The sequence below is a fragment of the Dermacentor albipictus genome, chromosome 2, assembly GCF_038994185.2.
Source record: "Dermacentor albipictus isolate Rhodes 1998 colony chromosome 2, USDA_Dalb.pri_finalv2, whole genome shotgun sequence".
In the NCBI taxonomy this organism is placed as follows: domain Eukaryota; kingdom Metazoa; phylum Arthropoda; class Arachnida; order Ixodida; family Ixodidae; genus Dermacentor; species Dermacentor albipictus.
Genome location: NC_091822.1, coordinates 171,428,919 through 171,453,919, shown reverse-complemented (window position 1 = coordinate 171,453,919; position 25,001 = coordinate 171,428,919). Strand labels below are relative to the sequence as shown.

General features: G+C 47.4%; 2 protein-coding genes across 3 annotated transcripts in view; both read left to right on the top strand.

The window, feature by feature from the left end:
- Positions 1–11,423, top strand: part of LOC135900864 (scoloptoxin SSD14-like) — a 33,736-nt gene extending 22,313 nt beyond the window's left edge. For both annotated transcript variants that reach the window (XM_065430455.1, XM_065430453.1), the window contains 3 exons: positions 5,160–5,397; positions 9,929–10,057; positions 11,178–11,423. In XM_065430455.1, the coding sequence (XP_065286527.1) occupies positions 5,160–5,397; positions 9,929–10,057; positions 11,178–11,321 (511 nt within the window). In that variant the 3' untranslated portion in view covers positions 11,322–11,423. The remainder of the gene's footprint in view (positions 1–5,159; positions 5,398–9,928; positions 10,058–11,177) is intronic.
- Positions 11,424–12,465: 1,042 nt separating this feature from the next.
- The window catches only part of LOC135900862 (scoloptoxin SSD14-like), a 38,077-nt gene continuing 25,541 nt past the window's right edge, over positions 12,466–25,001 (top strand). The window contains exons 1-3 of the mRNA XM_065430450.1: positions 12,466–12,641; positions 15,030–15,221; positions 16,386–16,508. Coding sequence (XP_065286522.1) covers positions 12,529–12,641; positions 15,030–15,221; positions 16,386–16,508 — 428 coding nt within the window. The 5' untranslated portion in view covers positions 12,466–12,528. The remainder of the gene's footprint in view (positions 12,642–15,029; positions 15,222–16,385; positions 16,509–25,001) is intronic.

Below are 25,001 nucleotides of genomic sequence, written 5' to 3'. Positions count from 1 at the left end.
GCTCGTAGTAGTGGCACCAAGGTTCGTCCCCGATCACAATTGCAAACAAGAAGTCGTCATCCTCATTGTGATACCGGATCAGATGAGTCAAGGCAGCGCGAAACTTGGCCGTCTTCTCGCGATGGATCAAAATCTTGGAGATCCATTGCGCACCAAAGAGCCGTTAACCGAGAAGCTCATGAATTATGGCGTGAACCGAACCGTGACGGATGTTCAGACCGCCTGCCAGTTTATCGATGCTTATCCTCCGTTCTTGTTTCATCAGCTCATGAACCTTTGAAATTGTGTGGGGGGTGATTGCACGATGGTTTTGGCCCGGTCTTGGAATGTCTTTACAACGTCCTTTAAACCGTTTGCTCCAACGCTTCACAGTGGTCAATGAGATGCCGTGTTCAACGTAAACGGCAGCCATACGGCGATTAATTTCTGTTTTGGAAACACCTTTAGCTGTCAAAAACTTCGCGACACCGAGCTGTTCAACTTTTGAAGTGTCCATTATGTGACGCAACCATATTCAACCCAGTGCATGAAAGCATTAAAGAACATTTATCTTCACACATGCGTGTCACTTTTGTAAATGAGACATGCCGTTCTCCTACGCGCATGCCTCGCAGATAATGAACCGAACCATTATTGCGCGGTTAGGGTAGGCTCACTTTCATTTGACTCACCCTCGTACATTAGAAATGCAAAGATACAATGGGATATACAAATGCGAAAATACGGCTTGATAAAGGACAAAAAAGCGTCACTGGAAACAAAGTTCACTGCATGTATACACAGAACCTCGCAACAAGATATTTAAGTATACGTATAAGTCTCCAATGAGTCTATGTATGTAAGAAAAAGTAACTGTATATGATGCGTCAAACAAGGCAAATAAACATGTTGCATAATCATAGATTCACAGAATCCTAGATTCCGCCCCCATTCCATCCACTCCCCCCGATGTATTGCGCGCGACGGAAGGCGGCGCGCTTGCTCCCCGCTTTTCCCCTTTGCGCACACAAGACTGAACCACCATTGTATGCTCACCCATTCCACCTCCCCTCCTACGCTTTCACTCGCACATACATCATGCAGCGCGTGGTCACGATTTTATCACCCTTGGACTTTATACGAAACATGAGGGCGACGGCGACGGCAGGAATGCGCCTGGAGTGTCCATATAATTGCTTTTGCAATAATATAATAAACGTATCCGGCAACTGAAGCGTCCTGTCGCCCATTACTTTCCGCAAAAGAAGTATCAAAATCGAACTTTCACCATTCGACAATTCGCTGCGCCGCAACAATGTATTTTTTTTCTGTGGGGCGCAGGCACCGAAATGAAAAAAAAAACGCATGGGGAAGTATGTTGGCCAGAATCGAATGCCTACATCGGGCACCAAATGGGGCTACGGAATTAATACCGAAGAAAACATGAGACGCTTGGCCCACTGAGAACCATACGCATACTGCTCAGTATCCTACACCGGCGAAACAAGACTTTCCGGAAAGGTTCCGCTCAAGGAACGCGGTGCAATCCTTCGAGTCCCCACAAGGAAGTTTCCAAAACTATGTCAGGTGAAAATCCACTCGGCCAGAGCAAACCGAACGCCCACCGAAGTGCACCGCGCGGTGGTCGGGGCCATACGAGAAAAACATATGCGCTCTGGCTCGCTCTGGCAGCCCGCGGGTAGGGTAGCGAGAACAAAAAAAAAAAAAAAAATGAAGAGGCTCAATGTGTCCTCGGCGAATAAAAGTCAAAGTAGAAAAAATAAATAAGAACGTAGTTACTTTGGTTGGCTTTAGTGTCTTGACATGGATGCTCTGGCGTAGGTTAAAAAAAATGTTGATATTTTTTTATGTGACATGACGGCACAAATGAACCACCCCAACGCATCGTCTGAAATGTTTTTCGCTGTGATGTTGAAGTTATGACGTTTTAATTTCGTCACCTTACCTAACTTCTGTCGTCCTCGACTGCGCTTCTGTTCCCTTCGCACCCATTCTGTAACTCTTATCGCCGACCGGTTATCTGTTCTACGCATTATATGGCCTTCCCAGCTGCATTTTTATCTCTTAATGTCAACTAGAATGTCGGCTATCCCTGTTTGCTTTCTGATTCACACCACTCTCTTCCTGGCTCCCAACTTTAAGTCTAACAGAATATGGTTAACCGGCGTCTCCTTCATTTTCTTGAAAGTAACAAACTATTAGATCTCCTACAATGTGGCTTCAAGGAAGGTAGATCCACAACTGATCACCTTGTCCGCATTGAGACGAATACTCGCGATGCTTTTGTGCATAAGCAGTTCCTTTTGTCAGTATTTATTGACATGGAGAAGGCATATGACACCACGTGGCCTTTCGGAATTCTCCGTGACCTGGCTGAAATGGGAGTGCGAGGCAATTTGCTGAATGTCGTCCAGAGTTACGTATCTAACCGCGAGTTCCCCGTCAGAGTTGGTAATGTGCTATCTCGCCTATTTACACAGGAAACGGGTGTACCACAAGGTGGCGTGCTGAGCTGCACTCTATTCGTTGTAAAAATGAACTCGCTTTATACCATCGTACCACGTACAATGTTTTATTTTGTGTACGTGGATGTCGTACAAATAGGTTTTAAATCGTGTATTCTTTCCATCTGTGAGCGACATGTACAGCTTGGGCTACACAAATTGTTAAAGTGGGCTGACGAGAATGGGCTTAAGTTAAACCCGCAAGAAAGCACATGTGTTCTCTTCTAGATCAAGAGAGGTATAGTATTTGAACCCGCTATTTTCATTAATTGACAGCAACTATCTGCGAGCCATGAACATAAATTTTGAGCCTCATTTTAGACTCTTAATTAACATTTATCCCCCACTTGAAATATCTGAAAGCGAAGTGCATGAAGACAATGAATCTTCTGAAACTTTTGTCCCGTACATCCTGGGGAAGTGACAGAACGTGCCTTTTGAGCTTGTATATAAGTCTGATGAGGTCACGCCTTGATTACGGTACTATAGTGTATGACTCTGCTACGCCTAGTACCTTGAAGATGCTAGATTCGATTCACCACTTGGGTATCCGTCTTGCTACAAGTGCTTTCAGGACTAGTCCTGTAGAGAGCCTGTACGTTGAATCCAACGAATGGTCTCTACATCTACAAAGAGCATATTTAACTTGAAAGTTAAAATTGAAATTGAAATTGAAAGTTAAATTGAAGGTAAATCAGATATTCAGCATCCATGCCATGTTACAATTAGCGACTTGTCCACTGCCAGGCTATTCCGTAACCGCCCAGCCACCAGGCCTCCTCTGTCCCTCCGATTGGAAGCACTGTCAGAAGGAACAGGCATCCTTTTTTTTTAGAACGTCCCAATGGCTCCTACTCATCTTCCACCGCCTTGGGAGTGGCAAACTAACGAATGTGACGTGTCTTTCTTAAAAATATCGAAACGAGTACCTGAGGCTCACATACAATCACATTTTCTTGAACTTAAAGAGAAGTATTCCTGTGCTGACTTTTACACAGATGTTTCGAAGTCAGCTGATGGAGTTGCTTACGCAGCTCTCGGACCCTCATTTTCCACATCTGGGGTACTAAACACACACACAAGCATCTTTACAGCGAAAGCACACGCTATACTCTCGGCTATTAAACACATAAGGCTCACAAACGTCGCTAAAGCTGTTCTCTTCACAGACTCATTAAGTGTAGTGAAAGCCCTAATTAGCCTACGAAAACACAAGAACTCCGTTTTGAATGAACTATATCAGTTGTTGTGCGCTGCAAATATGTGCAACCAAGTGATCGTCTTATGCTGGGTACCTGGCCATAGGGGTATAGAAGGCGATGTGGCTGCTAACGAAATGGCTACGTTAGTGAGCTTTAGCGACAATCATGGAAATATCCCTATCCCGGCCACAGGCATAAAGCCTTTTCTGCGCCGTAAATTGAGGAATCATTGGCAAGGCGAGTGGGATAGACAAGCAATGAATAATCTTCACATTGTAAAACCAAAACTGCGGAACTGGATAAGTGGAAAAACAGCACGGTACAAGGAAGTACTTCTTTGCCGATTAAGGATAGGCCATACATACGGTACTCACTCTTACCTCTCGACTGGGAGCGATCCTCCAACTTGTATTAAGTGCGGCAATAGTCTCTCAGCCAACCATGTTCTTATTCAGTGCCCTGCCATAGAAACAGAGAGGAAGAAGTATTTCCCTGCTGCATATCGCGAGAATATACCCCTTCACCCTGCATTTTTTCTTAGCGATGAATCGCTTTTTAATCTTCAAACAGTCTTGGATTTTTTACCCGAAACTGACACCCTGAAAATCATTTGGCCAGACAACTTTAAGCACATGACTAGCAGCCCTGCATTCAAGGGCTTTCTTGAAACTCTGTGTCAGTGTTATGTTTTATTGCATCATGTTTTAACAAAACGCCATTGCCATAGCCCACATCAGCCTTGTCAACGTCATTATTTTAGCACTTATATATTCTACGCCACTTATAGCTACAGGTTTTAGGCCGTTTTGCAACCATGTCACATCTACCATGAGGAATTCATTGTGCACGCAATCCATAATACATCGTCAACATTAGCACTTGTCATGGCGCTCTTTGACCAAACCTGGCCCTTGCGCCATAAAACACCACACATCATCAACTTTACGTCTAACAATGTTCTTTGCATCACTCTTTGCACGGTCCTTAATTTGTTCTCGATTTTCTTTAACCTTCAGTAGAATGCAATGATTGTGTTTTTTTGTTTTGCAAATATAGTGGTATGCTCTCATTCAGGATTTCGCAATGCCTGCCGTATGCCCTCGAACCCCTTTTTATTTTTCTGTAAATTTCTTTCTCATAATTACGGTCTCGTATTAGTAGCTGACCTGGATAAACATACTTCTGCGCATACTCCAGATACTGACTGCAGGTCGTAAATTATTTTTCCATTGCCAGGCTATTCAACATTACCTTTGTTTTCTGCATAATAATATTACCATAATCGTATAGTGCCATTCACAGACTACTCGTGATAATATGCTTTCATTGCTCCATGCTGGATGAATTTAATACACGTCTTTAAGTCAAATTCTAGTGATTATGAGAGCGACGGAGTCGCGAAGCGGGCTTCATAACTGTCACCCCTGGTCTCTCGCATAAATTAACAACACAGGTTCGGGAGTGGCTTCGAGTCCTCGTCCGGACTTCTGCTCAATAATTACATGGACGCCTTCGCCAAGCCTGGAAAGCACTTCAACCTGGACCCATCACCGGCGAACCAGTTGGGTCCCGGCAAGAGGCCCATGACGTCCATGGTCCCCACCATCATCACGAAGTTCTCAGCGCCTTCCGAGCTGGTGGGAGCCTTCGGCGGCAGCGGAGGCCTCCCGGCCATATCTGCAGTGGCGCAGGCAAGAAGTAGGCCTAAGTGGTGGTTTATAAAAATGAACAAAACAAACAAAGGGAAAGGATTGGAAGGACATTGCTGCTGACCGCATTGTAACTGTGTAGCGCATTACGCTGGCACATAAACGGTGTCCAGCAGAAATGCAGTATGGGAAGGTAGTAAAAGGACATAGAGATATTATAGTGGTGAGTCTAGACGAGAGGATAAAGTAAATGACAGCAGGGGGCGGGGAGGGGGGGTGGCTTTTCTGCAAGTGTCCACCTATTGGACATGGCCATGTTGTCTGCTGCTGGAGTTCTGGTGGGCTGGGCTGGGCCACGCGCCAGAAGGAGACGGTGCCACCAGGCAATCAGCACTTCAGAACCAGACGAAATGAACAGGTCCACTAGGTGGACACTTACAGAATAGCCCCCCCCCCCCCCCCCCCCAGCTATCGAATGACATAATCAACGGACTGCCTGCAACCACTTGGTCTCGTTATATATGCCTGCATTAAAAATATATCATAAGAAGCCGACAGACATTGACACCAAGGACAACATAGGGGAAATGACTTGTACTTATTAAGTGAATTAAAGAAATGATAAATTCATGGAAATGAAAGCGGATGAAAAAAACAACTTGCCGCAGGTGGGGAACGATCTCACGTCTTCGCGTTACGCGTGCGATGCTCTGGTAGCATCGCAAGCGCAATGCCACTGTAATGTACACTGTACAATGTACTCTGTACAATTACACTGTAGTGTAATGCCAGTGAAATAAACCACTCTTTCAGATATAATATTTCGGAAACTCGCCTTCCAACTCCGGAAAAGCTCCGCGTGTCAATTTTCGGGAGATCACTGTCTGACGCGCCACCAGTAGGTTGCGAAACAAAGCTCTACTTCGAAGTTTATGGCCGCTATATAAAGAAATTGTTCGTGATGACAAATTCCGATGATAAAAAAGGCAAGAAAGAAAGGCGTACCGAAAATTGTTATGTGAAAGAACGAAAGGTGCGCCATTCGATCGGGAAACAGCGCTAAACAACAGGACGAACAGAGGAACAAAGACCACACAAAAACAACCAAGTGTCTTTATTCTTTCAGTCAGCATATATATACACTCTACCACTTTCTCAAAGCCCAAAAGCGTCAGAAATTCAGCATGCGCCAGGGCAATAAATTGCAATCAATGAGATAGGAAGGCTATCTCCTTCGGAAGGAGAGAAACGGAGGGGAGGCTGACACATGCTTCGCCGCTATTATGAATGTGAAAGGCTTTGGAAATATCTCATTGATTGCAGTTTTTTTCGGTTGCGCTTGCTGAATTTCTCTCGCCTTTATGTTTCGAGATAGCGGTAGAGCTTATATATGCTGACTGAAAGAATAAGGACACTTGGTTGTTCGTCAGCGCTGTGGTCTGTGTCCCTCTCTCCGTCCTTTTGTTTAGCGCTGTTATCTGCTCGTAATCATGAACAAACCAGCCCAAATGCATACTTTTTTGCAGTGCTTGAAACTTGTAAGCGAAACAAGAATGCTATTTTTTGTGATTTTTTAATGCTCACTTCAAGAAAGATAACGAAGGTGGTTGGTTGCATAGTTCAAATCACAGATAGTAAAAGAAAATTGTGCAGAAACCATTGACGATAATTGTCGATGTGAGTGAAAAACCCGAACATACGAACAAACGAACGAATGACAACCAGCCCACTCCTCTCCGCCCCACCACGAGAGTGCTGCCCAAGAGCTTGCGTGCGATTGTTCTCCCTTTTCCCACATTACGAAAAAAAAAGAAAAAGAAATACCACGTGCCGACATCAAATCAGCAAAATCATGCTAATATTTTTAACTAATTCGATCTCCATACGTCGGAGATGCTTGGCCACGGCCAGACCGAACGTGCTGTGTCACCGTCGGACATGCATCTGTAAGTGTTGGCTTCTGTTGTGAGACAGAGGTTTTGGAAATACCTTTTGGCAGGAATGATACGCACTTTCAAGGCAAACTGAAAGCGGAGTTATTGTGGTTTGAAAAGCACTAAGAATATACCACTTGGGTGGTAGCTTATTCGCAAATCTCTGTTGACTGCGCGAAATTACCTCCAAACGGCGGGCTTTTAATAGACTTCCATACTTTGAACATCATACGCGAATGAATCTGTTTCCACCGGTTATTCTTAAAAGATGGCTGTCAGTCTTGCTATATCCCTTAGGCGGGCGAGATGTCCTCACTGGAACATAGAATATTCAAAGCGTGTAGTCTCAACGAAACAAGTCCTGTATAAGCGAAGAATTTAATTCTTACGATAGAACTGTTCCTGGCAAGTGACGGTAGCCAAATGTTGTTAGACATATACGAGGGTCGTTCAAGTCAATCCGGGACTTTTTTTTAAAAACAAATAGAAGAACAAATTTCAAAGTGTGGAAAGTGGATTTATTTTTCCACATGACCTTCAGGTACATTTATACACTTCTCCCAGCGTTTAGCAAACGCCTGAAATGCTTCGGTATAAAAAGATTTGTTATTACAATGGAACCATTGTAGGACACCACTCTTCACTTCTTCATCAGTGTTCAAATGTTTTCCTCCAAGGAATTCCTTCAGGCACCCAAAAAGGTGGAAATCACTTGGTGCCAAGTCAGGACTATAGGGGTGTGTGTGGTAGTATCTGCCAGTCAAGTTCCTGGACTGTTTGGAATGTGCGTTGAGCGGTATGCGTTCATGCATTGTCTTGCAAAAAGACCACGCCCTTTTGTGATCAAACCCGGACGTTTCTTCCGTAAACTCCTGTGCACATCACGCATAACACAGCAGTAATATTCACTGTTGATAGTTACTCCATGTGGTAAAAAATCAACCTGAATTATTCCCTGTTTATCCCTGAATACACTTCCCATCACTTAACCAGCAGACGCAGCTGTTCGAAATTTCCTGGAAGGTGGTGGTTTCGTATGCTTCCACTGCATCGATGCTCTTTTGGATTCTGGGGTGAAATGGTGAACCCATCTTTTGTCACATGTCATGATGCGATTCAGAAAATCCTGGCCCTCCCTTTCATAGCGTTCCTTCAGTTCCCTACAGACTTCAACTGTTCTCTGTCTGTCAAAAGCAGACAGCAGCTTTGGGACTCAGCGTGCACTCATTTTGCGGAACAACAAATGGCATGAAATATTGTGTTCACTGTTTCTAACGACAGATTACGCACCCTTGCAATTTCACGGCACGTTATGCGACGATTGTCCACGATCAGCTGCTGCACGCGCTGAATGTTCTCAGGTGTGACTATTGTGGGCTGTGATCTACCACGATCGGGATCGTCAGTAATAAAGATACGGCCATCTTTGAAAGGCTTACAGCATTGAAATGTCTTACTGCGACTGAGTGTCACATCACCGTACTGAGCCTGAAGCCTTCTGTAAATTTCAGCAGGTTTTACGGCATCGTTCGCTAAAAACTTCATCACGAGGCACTGTTCCACGTAGACCTTCACACTGTTGTCCGCCATCTCGAATAACAGTCTATCCAGAAGCGCGGGAAATGAGCGCCGTCTACCAGTAACAGGACACAGCTCCAGTTTGTATTGCATACAAAACCTCCAGCCTAGGCGTCCATTTAAAGCGGAAAAGAAAAAAATGGCTGTGGCTTAGCTAAGGTTAAGCCCAGGATGCGAAGCATACTAGCCTTTATTTTAGTTGGTGAAACACTGTTTAGCCTGCTGAACTGCTGTTGCTTGGCTATATTTGGTTCGGCTAGACGAAGAAACAACTCATGCGTTATTCTGCTTCGCCTTCAAGAGTGGAACGCGACAGCGTTCCCGTCGACCCGCCAAGGGGTGTAAGACAATGGGCTACGGCGCAGCGACTACGCGCCCCGCATTGGACGCGGTGAGCGTCGAGCAACGCAGCGTTCGGCGCGGCAACGAAATGTGCGCCTGAGCAAGCCACGCACGCCTGAGCCTTAGAAACAGCTCGTTTCTAAGGCAATACCGCATTCACTAGAGGCGCTTTTGTACCGCTTTGAAGCATCGTACTCGTGGCTCAGTGGTAGCGTCTCCGTCTCACACTCCGGAGACCCTGGTTCGATTCCCACCCAGTCCATCTTGCAAGAGTTGAGCCAAAGCCACCTAGAAACAAGCGCAGCTGCTTATATACCGCCGCAAGCGACGGCGTCCTCTGTCATGACGTCACGGTGTCACGTGGTATGGCATGGGGGCAAAGGTCATTGAAGGCGACAGCGCCGCGCCTGAGGAGCTGGGTTGAGCTCTCGCAATATGCTTCGCATAAAAACTCCCGGATGGAGTTGAACGACACTCGTATTTAAGCGAAGGCAGCAGGCCAATACCGAACGTCAGTTGCCATCGAAAAGCTTTGTGTAGTTGGCGTTAAGTCCTTATCCCGAGGCTGCGGCTTGGAGTACGATATCCTGCACGGCGTGCACTCTGGCTATTGCCAAGTTATACTTCTCGTTTTGATCAACCGAACATTTCATCGCTTCTTTTCTTTGTAAGCGTCTGTACGGGGTACTGAGTATGTTTGCAACATTTGTTAATTACAGCTTATCACCTGCCTTCGCAAGTACACGCTGCCTCGCTGCGTGTGGAACGATACGCATGTGCAGCCCACCTTTCGTTCTGCTGCGCCAAACTCGGTGTTTGCGGAGCCCAAGACCAAGCACTTCGACCCGGTACGTATACGCTATCGCTATGAGGGCCGGGACAAGTGTCTCATGCGTGTACGGTATTCACGGTCGCGCTTTTGTATGCTTCATCGCAATACAAACGTGCTTTATGCAGAACATTTTGTACAAGTTGACTTGCGTTGAAGCACAATGACGCTTTATAATTGATGAAAAACAGCGCGCACCAAGAGCAAGATGATCTCAGGGTGCTAAGGAAACACATACGAGAGAGAAGCACGAGACACGCAGGGTGCCAGTGTGTCTATGTTTCTCTCTTGTTTGCCTTAAATCCATGTTGTCCCAATCGTACCAACTTACCCAGGAAGGAAGTTTTACCGAGAGCCCAGCGTCGCGGCGAAGCATACGAATAGCCGCAAGAGCAAATCGCTATGCGTCAAGGCATCTTGTGTACTGCGGTGAGACACATTCATAGCGACAAGGGTGAACGTGGAATATAGAGTTATTGCGTTCCTGAATTAAATATGTTCAGTTACTGTCTATTTGATCGGGCACGACTCACCAAGGCTAGCGCACCAGTTCAGCTCCGGAAGTAACTATAAACATTTTAGCGCCACATTGCCCCAGGAGGTGCGCTTTGGAAACGCTCGAGTATATGCTATCCTTATCATGCTGGTTGATGCGCCCCTGCTTGTGTAAGGTCCCAAGGTAAAGCTGAAGGTATCGCCATTCTTCCTCTCGTGCTGCCTTCCGCCAGTAATCGTCCCCCTACACGGAGCGCCGCTAGCGCCCCCTCAAAAGGTATCAGGCCTCTTCACGCGCGTGCAAAATACAAGTAGCTCCTAGGTTGTGTCACACTTATTTATTATCAACACTCGTTTTGAACCATTTTCTCATGCAGTAGAGCTTGTTCGTGCATATGTCGGGGTAAATTATGATAGGTGATACAACTTTGAAATCTTTTCTGGGCTAAGTGACTGCACTTAACCAATCACGCACGTTCAGTGGGGGGTGAGCTTAAGTTTGAAAATGATTGCAGCCAGATGGAAGAATGGTGCTAACTTGAAGCCTTTTACCTACGGGCTTTGGACCCGTGCATACACCAACGCCACATCCATCAATCTAACGTTACTATGTACCCATGCCTACACAAAACGCCCTGTCGCAGGTATCCCTTCTTCGCAAGCTGGGCGACAGCGTTACAGAGAAGACCATCATGTCTGCAGCCACGGGCATCATCGTCACAAAGAGCGGCTCTCTTCTGGCACCCAACGACACGAAGCATGTTGATGGCAGCCGCTCGGGAGCATGAGCAAAAGAAAATCACTCCTACGACGACAGAAGAAAAAGAAGGAAAAAAAAATGTCGTTTTCTTTCGGCTCAAAATATCTTACTTCCGAGCCATTCACTAAGACAGGGACCCTTCGTCTGAATTATTACGCACCCTTATGTGGCAGAGAAGAGACGCATGCGAAATTTTAGTTCTCCATCGAAAGCTTAGTGCCAGTTGCTACTACTCTATGAAAGGTAATTTCTAATTCGCAGTTTGCGACGCTTCTAAATGAAATCTTCATCTACGACTGGATCGAGTTAATATATGGAGGATTCGGAGCACATGTAATAACCTTTGCTAGCCTCAGCACTCGCTGTAGTTCTGGAAATCTGAAACATCGTGAAAGTCACGAGTAAGCTCCTTAACTTCTCTATTGACACGAACTCGCCGGAGGAAAAATCTGAGTGTGGTATGGTAATGAGTCTAATCCGACAAAGGGATACGTGGGCAAATGACAGCCTCGTCAAGAAGGCTTAACCGCGTAGTTTACCCAAGAAATCTTGAATAATTTGCTGACAATTTTCCAGAAAATGTGCAGCGCACATATAACGCGACGCGCTACACTCGCGAAATAACAATAAAATACGCGACACAAATGAAAAATACACGCGACACTAAACACGGCAAATACTACACTAACAGAACATACAAGAATTAACAAGCGATGAATAATTCAATGAAAGATGAAACGCGATTAAAGAAAGTCCGACGGAAAGTTCTGATAGTGGGCCGGGGAACACGAGGCTTATCTATGGCGTGCTTGCCGAGATCCCGATCCGAAGTGCGTCGGGCTGCTGGTACCTCGCTTTGATCTATTCAAAAATTTTCATCAGTGTTTCCATTTCTTTTTAGATTTCATTTACTATTTTGCAAACTCGTTCGACGCTTGGCCAATCTCGTATGTAGTGGGTATGAGTCATTCATAGAAGCCAAACTAACTATCTGTCTAGGCAAGGCTCACTGCCTTATTACACACTACTTTTATTTGTCATCGGTTTCTTTCACATCCTCAATTAGTTATATACATCGCCTTGTTAATTTTTTTATCATATAACCACCCGGTTCGTGGCCTATCACCCACAGTGGGTGCGTGCCATTGAATAATGCATCATCATTATCGCCGTAACCAACAAGCCAACCAACCAGCTAACGACTCAATCTCGCGGACGGTCAAGGGCTCAAGGCCATGGATAACCCATCCCTAATCGGCGCTGTCGTTCGCGGAGCATGCGAGGCTGGCGGTGGAGGCGGCGGCGGAGGCGGTGGCATTGTATTTGTTCCGATCGGCCATCGCTTCGGGTATGTCAGGATGTCGCCGCAGTAGTTAAAATACGAGGGCTGTAATGACCATTGTGGTTAAGCCTAACGCACTGAGACGCATCGTGGAATGACACGGCCCGCACGCGGAGATGTGAAACAAGACAGTTTACGGCGATAATATCCATTATTATTTACCTCGAATGCTACCAACGCGGAAAAGGGGAAATCCATTGGCTCGGTATCCACAGTATTTTCTTAGCTACGTTAACTTGAACGCAAAGATGAAACGTACAAGAGCTGTTGCGAATTTTTTTTTGTCCATGTCTTGAATTTGCCTTTTAGCGGGGACTGCCGGTTATGGTAAAGCTGGGATAACGAAGCATACATTTTACACCTCCTTCGTGAAAAGTGTTTCATAAAATACTCTAGAAACAGCTGTAAAGTGGGGAAGATGGTATGATTTGTTCTCCTCGGGACAGCTTTGATTTATTCATATTAAGTTTACTCAGGTAATAATTAGATAATTAATTATAAAATGTGATTTGCTAACCTTATAACCGAACCAGTCGAACGATTCATTCTGCTGCAAGATTCGCAGCCCCTCACCCGAGATATTCATGACCGGTTTCGCATATGCAAAAAGCTGACACTGCTAATTTCTGCAGAGTAACGAATTACGGGTGATCTTGCCTAGAAAAGAACCTGAACTGCCGAAGAGAGCCACCCACCCGCCGTGGTGGCGTAGTGGATTTGGTGTTGCGCTGCTAAGCCCGTGGGCGCGGGTTCGAATCCCTGCCGCGGCGGCCGCGTCATGATGGGGGCGAAGTGCAAAAACACCCGTGTTCTAGCTGTGCATTATGTGAACGTTAAAGAAGCCCAGGTGGCAAAAATTAATTCGGAGTCCCCAATTACGGCGTTCCTAGTAATCATATCGGACTTCTGGCACTTAAAGCCCCAGGATTTAAATTTATGAGCGCATCTGTCGCGTCCCTAGCAGAAGCATAAGAGTGTCATCCCTGTTCACACCTCACTGTTGGACAAGCGTGAAGCGAGCGGGATCGCGACTTGATAAAAAGGCGGTGTCTGCAAACCGGTAAAGGCTCACTCAAACTAGGCCGACCCGACAACGATTTCAGTCTGCCGACAGTCGGCAACCGTGTTCTTTTTTTTTTAACCTTCACGTCGGCGCTAGTGTCAGACTGTACCGACGCCGAGATTTCCGCCGACCGTCGGCAGATTGTCGGCGTCGGTACAGTGTGACAGAGCCGCCGACACGGAGGCAAAGACATTGTCGCCGACATCTGGAAGACCGAAATCGGTGTCGGGTTGGCCTAGTGTGAGTGAGCCATAACACCTCGGATGATAGACTTCCAAAGTCTTACATGAGGATAAACCGTCTATTTCATTTAAATTATCGATTATTCTTCCTCAATTTCACAATTTCTTGTTTATAATACACATCGAATCGTCTCACGATGTGTGCGTATGCGAATAAAGCAATACCGAAAAATGTCGCTGAGCTATCGGATATTCCCGATATTTAGGAAATTTCGAACACATTTTTTCAAGCACTCTGTATACATTTGCTGTGATTAGATCAGTTACCACGTCTAATCCGGAGGATCTCATATACTGAGACACTGCGGAACAAATATCTGTCGATAGGATTCATCAATGCTTTTGCAAGGATTGTAGCCCCTTCGCATAGTGGTTGTGCATAACCACTTCAAAAACACATCGCAACCAGTTTCTGTGACCACTAATTAATGTATTACTTGCATAGGAAAGTCCCGGTTGACTCCAATCTAAAGTTTCTTCGTAGCTGTTAGCTTTTCTTATTTATATAGAGGTGCGCAAGTAGTGATTTTTCAGACCGAATCGAATACGAATCGAATAGCGCTATAGAATCGAATAGAATGTCGAATTGTTTACCAATAATGAACAGGCGTCAGTTCACGCAACTAATATAAAACGATGTTCGCATCTTAGTATTATTAACCTTAGCAAGTTTCTGTCACGTACTTTACATGACACGTTATGAAGCGCCGTTTATTGAAAGAACAAATGAAACATCAGCGGCAGACGAGTGGTTTAATTCCTCGCAGGCACAGGGCTCTTCAGAGAGTGCGAACTGTCGCTGCGGAGTGACGTAGCCTGCTGCACCACGCGTGTTTTATGTCTATACCCATATGCTCGCGGGGATTAAAACTTACCGTATACTTTTGCTCCAAAAGTATGTTTAATTGGGGGCGCTCGACGTTTTGAAGCAGTCAAAAAGTTATCGAGAACTATTTCGACTCGAAGACCGAATAAAATAGGACGTAATTCGATTCCTTATTCGAAAGTTTCGAATATTCGCACACCTCAACTCTCGTGTAAGGTGTCCCGCCCCTCCCCCCCTCCCCCCCCATTATTCTGTCTGCGCAGGAACTGCGACGCTATCCCCTGCGACCAGGCCAAAATTTTGTGTTTGTGCTGCTGCTGCTGCTGCTTCCTATGGGCCGTGCTTTCCATCTCCTCCGCTGGCGTGATCATCCACGCGTTGCCTGCACCCGTCGACACCACGTTCGAGAAGTGGGCCGTCGTCTGCGACGCGCCGCATTGTGCAGACGTCGCCAAGTGAGATTCCGAAACGTCTGCCGAACTTCCTTATGTAAATCTGCTGGCTAGCTCCCACTGACGTCTCGCACAGAAGTGGAATTTCGCTGTGAATTCATTATTATTATTATATTTTTGTTCCGGCAAGAATAACGCTGAAGTAGGCATCACCTACTGGGATGCGACAAATGATTTTGCGCTTGCTGCTCATCCGCTCTTAAAAGAACTAGCTGTTGGGCCAGTAGGTAACTCATTATGATATGACAAATTGGAGCGCAAAATATGAGGCCAATATTCCTGCACGCACAACACACGCAACCACTCCAGACAGAGCGCTTGCGACTGAGGGGTCTTGCAGTGATTGCGTGTGTGGGTGTGTGCATGCGAGTGCGTTGTTTGTCGTCCAGTTTGTTTCACCGTCTAGTTCTTGCTCAAATTTCGCAGCAAGATGACATCTTATGGTTCGGATAGTACAACATAACTCTTGACATTGTTACTTAGCTCGTTTTCAAGAAAAAGATGCCGTGTTATCGTCGTCTAAAATTTTCGTGACGAAGGTATGACGGCCATAACGTCACCTGGTCGCTTCCTTGGTTTGTTATGGGAAGGCATGTCCTTCGCGATTGGTTACGACTTGTCGCTGGTGTGTGCAATGTGAACATCATCGAGGGGTGCAGACGAAGGCAACGTATCGCTACTTAATTTGTTTGTGCTCTACTTAGTTCATATATCTTGCGGTGCGCAAAAAAATAAACAAACAAGAAAATGAGAAAGCATGTAAAAGAAGAACAAAGCAGAAAAGACACTCTTTTCTGTCCAGTCCATTGCACTGAAAAAAAAAAGAAGTGTTATATTGAAGGGTCGGTACCATAGAGTGTTATCTTAATACAAAATGCGAGTAATACCAGAGTAATGGCAAACACGAAATTGTTTAATTATATGCAGGGAAAGACGCAGGCTTCTGTTAACTCTTCTGGTAAAACGCTTGCTCGTTCCCACTGGAATTTCAGTCGGACGTAGCCGGTGTTTCAGATGTGAAGCTTGTTATCGTTTATAGTTAAATATTTACGTGTAAACAAAGTAACTGCATTACATACTAAAGGAACCTACGACTTAAATGGACATTATGGAAAACTTACAGAAACTTAACTTGTAGATGACTTCTTCGTGCTGTTATCCGTATAGAGAGATGTTCTACAAGGGCGGCGCCATCGGGGACGCCGCCGTGGCCGCGCTGCTGTGCATGGGCGTCACCGCACCACACGTCACCGGCATCGGCGGTGGTCTAATGGCCGTCCTGTACAACAAGTGAGCCGGATTCTACGCATATTGGCGCGACTCAGTGGCTACTATCACGTGATTTCAGGCAGAACTCGCAATAGGGAACTCTGGTGCTAGATCAATGACCATTCACACTGAAGAAAAAAAAAAAAAATACTTCGCCCTTGGCCAACAGCGTGGCTGCGGAGAAAAGCGCTTGTCGCTTTTCATAGAAAACACCAATATATGAAGGGTGTAATTCATTTAAGTCGCAGATGTGAGGTTATGTGGGTCGTCAATCTAACCTGGAGTTAGGCACAAAAACAACTATGCAGTACATTACGCATGGTAACCATCGTCAAGTGAAAAGAGAACAGCGCTGCGCTTGGCACAGTTTGCGGCGCCATATTTTCTCGCTATCAATAAAAGAGGGCGAGAACACAAACGAAAATTTCGCAGTAAAGGGGAAGCGTCATCGCGCAGTGCGGTGAAACCGAATGTGCACGTCTGTCAATAGTGATGAGTGGACGGCGAGCTATGCCGCCGTCCACTCATATGTGCCATGCGATCTGCTGTTCGCGTTTCGTTTCATGCCGATAGAACTAAAGTTTTGAGACCTTGTCTGCGAAACTATGGACACAATCATGCAATGTGCATGCCTGTGTTTGCGTATGCAGCTGTGTACGTGTTGGTCTTCTCTGGATATCTGTAGTCATGCTCACATCTTTGTGTGCATGCTGTCTGACTTTGCTATGCATGCTGTCGAACGCCTTCATACCGAAATGCTTGGGGCTTGTACAGGACACTTCATAGCAAAAGTCACGTAACGCACAGCTCACACTTCCTTCGTTTTACATGTCATTTCGTTGTAAAGGAACTCGACTTTATTAGTGACTCATTTCGTGACATATTGTGGGAACTGTTTTGCGATAGTATTTTTATTTGGCAAGCGACCAGCAGTAACTCATGCCACATAAGACTGCCAACCTTTATGTCTCCATGTCTGTAATAACAATGAAAAAAAAAAGTGGCTATAGGAGCTGCAAATATGATGGTTCAGGTGTCACAGGAAATATAAGCAGTACATGGGTTTGCCTAAACTTGTGTCCTTCTGCGCTTGAAACAGGTTTGTGACTTTGCGAACTGACAACTCCTTGCAAAATATAGCACCTTAAGTGCACTAATTCGCAGTGATCAAGCATTTGCGTAAGCATGTATTGCGGCTGTGTTTATAAAAATTCGTTCCAAATGGATACGACTTGCGAACTTGGCGGTTAGAATTCGTGGATTGCAATGTGTGCCGTAAAGCTAATTAACCATGTTTTGGTGATTGGGCAATTAAGCATTTTGATTTCTTGTGCAAATAATATCTGCTCCTTCGAGCAGTCCAATTCAAAAAGTAGAATTGGAATACATGCTACGGGAGCTTTCTTAAAGTTCTGGTAACGAAAAAAAATAATTTATTGAATAAACATGGGCAGAATGGCCACGCCAAGGTGCACTTTATGTTTATGTATGTTACTGCGTCAGTGAACCATTCAGTTACATTCGCTTTAAAGTTTTACCAGTGTTGCATCTGGGTCGCAAGCCCCAAGGGTAGCGTTGGCCTGGCGGCCTGGGGCGCAACTGGAAACATCCGAAGGTCCTGGCAAAGCATGAGTCGACTGCTAACAGAACAACTTGTTTATTCTAGCATCGCAAAAGAGCGGCCGGTCAGGTCGACCGAAGTGGAGAGACGGTCGGGCACGTTACTCGACGGAAGAAATCGGAGCCTCTCTCTTGGCGTCCAGGGGCAGCTGCTTTTATACTCTTGGAGTCGAGGGCAAGAAGGAACGGCTCGGGATAAAGGCCACGTGACGGCGCCGCGCGGACACGTTGAGACTAGAAGGTGACGCATCCGCCGGGCCGGCGCCGGACAGACCTCCTCGCTTCACAGTTTGGGGAGCTCCTCTCCCCGGCTGCCGCGCTTTGACAAGCGTGGGCACCAACATGCACACACACACACACGCACGCACGAAGACACGTGGCATTGAAACATGCCTGGACGCACTTGGCGGGGAGGCGTTGCGGCGGCGCGGAACGGGCCAAAATGTCCGCCGCTTTGAACGAAGCCCCGGCGTCCGTTGTATCCGCGCCGGCTATTGGCGGCGAGGAGTTACGGAGTCGCCCTCTATCGGAAGCGCCTCGCTCGCGTAGTATGAGGGATCACGTGGCGCGCTCCTCATAGGTTTTGCTGTCAGCGCTCACTGAAAACACCACGCGCGAGCTCTCCTGGACATTTCTGTAAGTACTTTCGAAACGAGAGAAGTTTCTTACTGTCTAAATAATAATCTTTGGCAAACTGAAAGCACACAATCGTTTACAGCCGCTATCTCTTTACCGAATACGTACAGTGAACGCCACAGCGCGCGGTCGCCGTGATGGAGTCTCCCGAACCGGCTTCTTGCGTGAAAGGTAGGTAAACGATGAGAGCAAACTATGTGAAATATGTTCTTATAGTGTCTGTATAACTAAACGGAGCGTAATAGAACGAAGCCTCAATGCAGCGATCGCGCAGATTCGCCGCGACCGACTGCGCGCCTGCATGCTTGTCCGCGCACTGTTTCGCTTTCTCCGCGCGCGCGTTTTCGCACCGTGCCATGAGCTTTAAGGCCGCAGAATATGAGCATTTGACAGTATACAAGCAACCATTGTTGCGTGGGCGCTATCAGAGCTGTTCAAAAATAATTTCATTGTAGAGTCTTGACGCCTACAGGACTGTGATGTGCCGTCGCGACGATTCAATCTTTTTTTTTTCTTCTAAATTATTTGACCTTTCAATACTATTTCTCGAGTTGCGTCGCACTGTATGTTTATCGGCGTTCTCAGCGTGCAATTTCCCGCTGCTCCTTTTTTTTAATCCAGTGCATTAATTCATAACACAAACATGACCATATATATGCCATGCTTTGTTTAAATGTGCTTCTAACCGCTGCCTTTCCACTCCACTGAACTTGACAGTATCTATAGTATCACAAGTTCATAGACTAAACCGTCATGACATTAGTCGGGCAGCGGACTCGCGCGAGCGTCTCGGCGCGCGTTTTCAGAACATCGCAGACCGGGCGCCGTAGCAGAAATCTTCCTCGCGGCTGTGCTTGCTGCATACCCGAGTTGTAGCCGATGACTGTTTGCCGGTTTTATGTTTCGCGAGCCAAGCTTCACACAGCTTCTTGTCCTGCGGCTACGTGCGAATAAGGCTGACACCGGCCTCCGTTACGTGCGTCCGGCCCTGCGGCACCGAGCAGTGGCCTACCATGTCGCGCGCCTTCAAAGGCAGCCACTACCTATCGTACTGCTTTCAAGCGTTGTAAAGGAGACACTCGAAGCGGGAAAATTTCGCCACTAAATGAAAACCGCAGCGTACGAGGGAATTTAAGCTCGTTTTCAGCTCGCTTCGGCGCGCCCGAAGCAGCCGACGCGGCCGCTATGTCCACGTGATCCCTCCTAGCACGTCACGCCGACGGTGGCGCCAGCTTTTCCAGTGGTGGAGCTCGAGGCCAATACCGCGCGTCGTAGGCGAAACGTAACAGACCGCCCCGCCGGGAGAAGGAGATACTGATGGTCAGGGGACTGCATCCGCTGTCCGCTCATAACCGAAGTCGGTCGTCCTTCGGCGTTTCTTGAGCGCAGTGCACAGAGAAGGCCTCATTCTCACGTTCAGGTTCACACAGGACACTGCAAAGTGACTTCGGGAGAGTTGCCATTTTTCTCTCGTTCCCAGCAAACGTTAGAACTACGCCGAAACTCAACCGCTCAGTCAGCAAGCACGACACAACCCTCACTAAGCCATACCAGGCTCTTTCCGCTTTTATACTACTGCCTAGTTCCTTACAGTAGTCTAGCAGCACTCAGAACACGTCCACAAATTGGAAAATTGCACTAGAAAGCACGTCATGACTTTTAAACACTAAACAAAAGCAATATGTTAAAAATCCTGCCTCAGGAAGAAAAACAGCAGTAACAAACAACTTTAAGGCTGATTCCTACGTTAGGGGCTTCGACGTAAGCCATCGGCGTTACCGTTGAGACTCCCCTTTTTGTAACGCACCTCAAAGGAATATTGTTGCAAAGCGAGGTTCCAGCGCAGGAGGCGGCCATTTGTGGAAGAGATCGTGCGCAGCCACTGGAGAGGGCAGTGATCCGTCTCGAAGCATGCGAAGCGGAGATCGCAGCGAGCGACCATTCACCAGCTCAGCTGGCGAAAACCCCGTAGCCGCATGCGGCGCGGTCCTCAATGCAAACATCACCCCAGGCAGACACAGCTCCCAGTCAGTTTGTTCAAACCACAATGCTCTCAACTCGCGGTTCATGACGGAGTGGAGCTTCTCAACGGAATACGACTGTGGGTGGTACACTGAGCTGTGTAACAGCTTTATCCAGCACCTTTCGAGAAAGGCTGTCGTCAAAGCGCTAGTAAACACTTTGCCCTGAAACTCGCTCAAATATGGACAGTAGCACATTGACTATCTCAACTGAGCTTAGTTCTTTAAGCGGCACTGCTTCAGGGAACTTTATCGCTGGGCAGATCACAGTCAAAACGTGTCTGTACCCCGTGGCTGTTACCGGCAGAGGTCCCACTGTATCGATAACGAGCCGTCTGAAAGGCTCCGTAATGATAAGTACCAACTTCAACGGCGCCCTCGATTTGTCCCCTGGTTTGCCCACCCGCTGACAGGTGTCACATGTCCTCACAAAGTGGTCTGCGTCACGAAAACACCCTGGCCAATAGTACTCTTGCAAGAGACGGTCCTTAGTCTTCTTAACTCTTAGGTGTCCGGACCACGAACCTCCATGTGACAAACGCAACAGATCCTGACGGTAGCATTGAGGCACGATCAGCTGATCGAACTCCACTCCCCTGCGGTCTAGATACTTCCGGTACAGGACCCCACTCCTTTCCACAAAACGAGCATTTTTCTTGGCGATACATTCCTTGACATTGCAGCGTATGTTTTCTAGGCTGCCATCCTCTTTTTGCTCGGCTATCAAAGCCGACCGGCTGACTTGTAGCAACCTATTAAGTCCGTCTGACGTAAGCGCGATGAGCAAATCTGCAGATAGCTCTTCTAACTTTCCTGTGTCGGGCATTTCCTCTCCAGTATCTGGTGCCTTCAGCGCTACAGGCTTAATTTTATTCAGTTCGCACGTGCTCTGAATATCAGCTTGCTGCGCCTCCGACCCTTTCTCATTGTTGGACAACGTCGGCCCCGCAACTACAGCTTTTGCAGCGAGCTCCCGAACTTCAGATCTGGTTAAGGCCTGAACGCTAGCCTCACCAAACAAAAGCCCCTTCTCGCGCAGGAGGTGATCGGACCTGTTCGAAAATAGGCACGGGTACTGGGGGGGCAGCATAGATGACACTGCAGCCTCCGTCTCAAGCGCTCCGAAAGGTCCTTCAATAAGCACTTTTGCTACGGGCAGACACACGCTATGAGCTTCCACGGCTTGCTTGATCCATGCGCACTCGCCCGTGAACATATCGGGTTCTACGTAAGAGGTGTGAACTACATACATTGTAGCTGCGGAATCGCGAAGCACTCGGCACTCTTTCCCGTTCACAAGGAGGTCTCGCATGTAAGGCTCGAGAAGCTTCATGTTCTCGTCAGTGCTGCTTAATGACAAAAACACGTCTTTTGTTTTGTTTCCGGACACTGCGCCGAAAAGTGACCCGGCTTCTGGCACGTATAACACACGCGCACTTGCCTCGTCTCGAACCGCTTTCTGCGTTCGACTTCGGCTGCCGCCGTCTCCTTCCGTTCGGTCGGACTGCTTTCACTTACATCTGCACTACGTGTGTCCGCCCTTGCTCTCATGGGCGTGAACTTCGGCCTCTCAAACTTGGAGCCAAATTCACCCTTTTGATCGTCCTTAGCTCCGCGAGCCCGACGCGTCACAAACTCCTCGGCTAGCTCAGCGGCTTTAGCCACCGTACTAACGTCTGGCATATCCAAGACCCAGTACCGCACGTTCTCAGGTAACCGACTATAAAACTGTTCCAGCCCGAAACACTGCAGAACTTTCTCGTGGTCACCAAACGCTTTCTCTTCTTTGAGCCACTCCTGCATGTTTGACATTAGCCTGTAGGCAAACTCTGTAGATGACTCACTTCTGCCTTTCTCATTTTCCCGAAACTTCCGACGGAACGCCTCCGCTGACAGCCTGTACTTCTTTAGCAGACTCGATTTCACTTTGTCGAAATCCTCTGCCTCCTCTCTCTCCAAGCGAGCGACTACGTCGGCCGCCTCGCCGGGTAACAAAGTGAGCAAGCGCTGTGGCCACGTTTCCCGAGAGAACCCCTGTTTCTCGCACATTCGCTAAAAGTTAACCAGAAACAAACCAATGTCCTCTCCAAGCTTAAACGGCCGCATCAGGTCAGTCATTTTGAACAATACTCGTTCTCCTGCCCCATGTGCCTGACTTCCATTACGAGCGCGTTCCTTCTCTACCTCGAGATGCTTCATTTCCAATGCGTGGTCGCGCTCTTCTTTCTCTTTTGCTCTTTAAGTTCGCGCTCCTGTTTCTCTTTTTGCTCTTTAAGTTCTCGCTCCTGTTTCTCTTTTTGCTCTTTAAGTTCGCGCTCCTGTCTCTTTGCCCCCTCCTCAATGGTCTCAAGGCATTCCGACAGCTCGTCATCCTCAGCTTCTAACTCAAGAATCGCCCTTAGCAGTTCTGGTTTTCTGAGTTTGTCTGAGACATCCAAACCCAACTCTCTTGCAAGCTCCAGCAATTTTGGTTTGCGCAACGACTTCAAATCCATGGCTGCTCTGAATGCTGCTTTTTCTACTGCCCACTATTGTCTTGCCGCAAACTAACCCGGACGCAACGACAACCACAATTACCAGCTCTGTTTCTGACACTAACAAAAGCCTGGCAAAACGCAGAAGAAGAAAGTCCCGCACTCACCAAACCTCGCAGCCAAGAATTCGGCGCAGTCGTTCCGCTGCAGGCAACCAGTCATCCCACAGGGATCGTTGCACTGCTCCCGGATGGTCGTTGTGCTGCTCAGCATACAGTCAACCGCATATCTTCGCTGCTGGCCTCTGTTGTCGCGATCTCACCGCTGGCAAACAGTTGCATCTGGGTCGCAAGCCCCAAGGGTAGAGTTGGCCTGGCGGCCTGGGGCACAACTGGAAGCATCCGAAGGTCCTGGCAAAGCATGAGTCGACTGCTAACAGAACAACTTGTTTATTCTAGCATCGCAAAAGAGCGGTCGGTCAGGTCGACCGAAGTGGAGAGACGGGAGAGCACGTTACTCGACGGAAGAAATCGGAGCCTCTCTCTTGGCGTCCGGGGCAGCTGCTTTTCTACTCTCGGAGTCGAGGGCAAGAAGGAACGGCTCGGGATAACGCCCACGTGACGGAGCCGCGCGGACACGTTGAGACTAGAAGGTGACGCATCCGCCGGGCCGGCGCCGGACAGACCTCCTCGCTTCACAGATTGGGGAGCTCCTCTCCCCGGCTGCCGCGCTTTGACAAGCGTGGGCATCAACATGCACACACACACACTCGCGCACACGAAGACACGTGGCATTGAAACTTGCCTGGACGCGCTTGGCGGGGAGGCGTTGCGGCGGCGCTGAACGGGCCAAAATGTCCGCCGCTTTGAACGAAGCCCCGGAGCCCGTTGCATCCGCGCCGGCTATACCGCATGTCGTAGGCGAAACGTAACACCAGGTAAAGTTAAAGTTAAAGTTTTATCGTCAGACCCAGCTATTCAATGGCTTGAGCGCTCCGGTTTTGACATCGATTAATTTTGTTTTTGTGATATCCTGAAATTACTTATCATGTCATCGTCAGCATAGCGTCTCGTGATAAGGAAATCACATATATGGACAAACACTAAAGACCCTGTGTTCTTCGGTCGCATTTGCCCCTTCGCGCATAGATGCACACTACCTCGCTAATTTCGCATAGCGTCTCGGCAGTCAACTTTATCGTCATGGTTTTCACGTGATGGCAGTTTGTTCAACTGGCAGTTACAGTCTGAAAGCTACTGGAAGTTGAGCAAGTTGGTAAGAGAGAGAGAACTAGAGAAAGGGCAGGGAAGTTAGCTAGAAAATGTCTGGTTTGCCATCCAGGATGGATGAAAGGAGATGTAAATATTTAGGGAGGGAGAAGGATGAGTATTGAAACGGAATTGGTGGCAGGCGTCACTATATCACAGTCTATCTGGCAGGTCAGTACACTGCACGAAGCGAACGACAGCACCCTGGCTTCCTTGGTCACTCACGACCGTTGTGACCACTGTCCAAGTATGTCTGGCTATGACCGTGGCCGCCTGTCCAGTGTCTCTAACGAGGAACACAGCACCTGATATTAACCTCACGTGTACTCTAACGGTGGCAGATGCACAGAAATTGTTGGACTTTTTTTATTTTTGACAGCCGCAAGTGTCACAGGTAGGAATGAAGGCGTGCTGCGCACACACCCGCAAGCAGGGATAAAAACACAACACGCTAGCTATCAACTGACGGGCCGCACAGTAGCCGAAAGCTAGGAG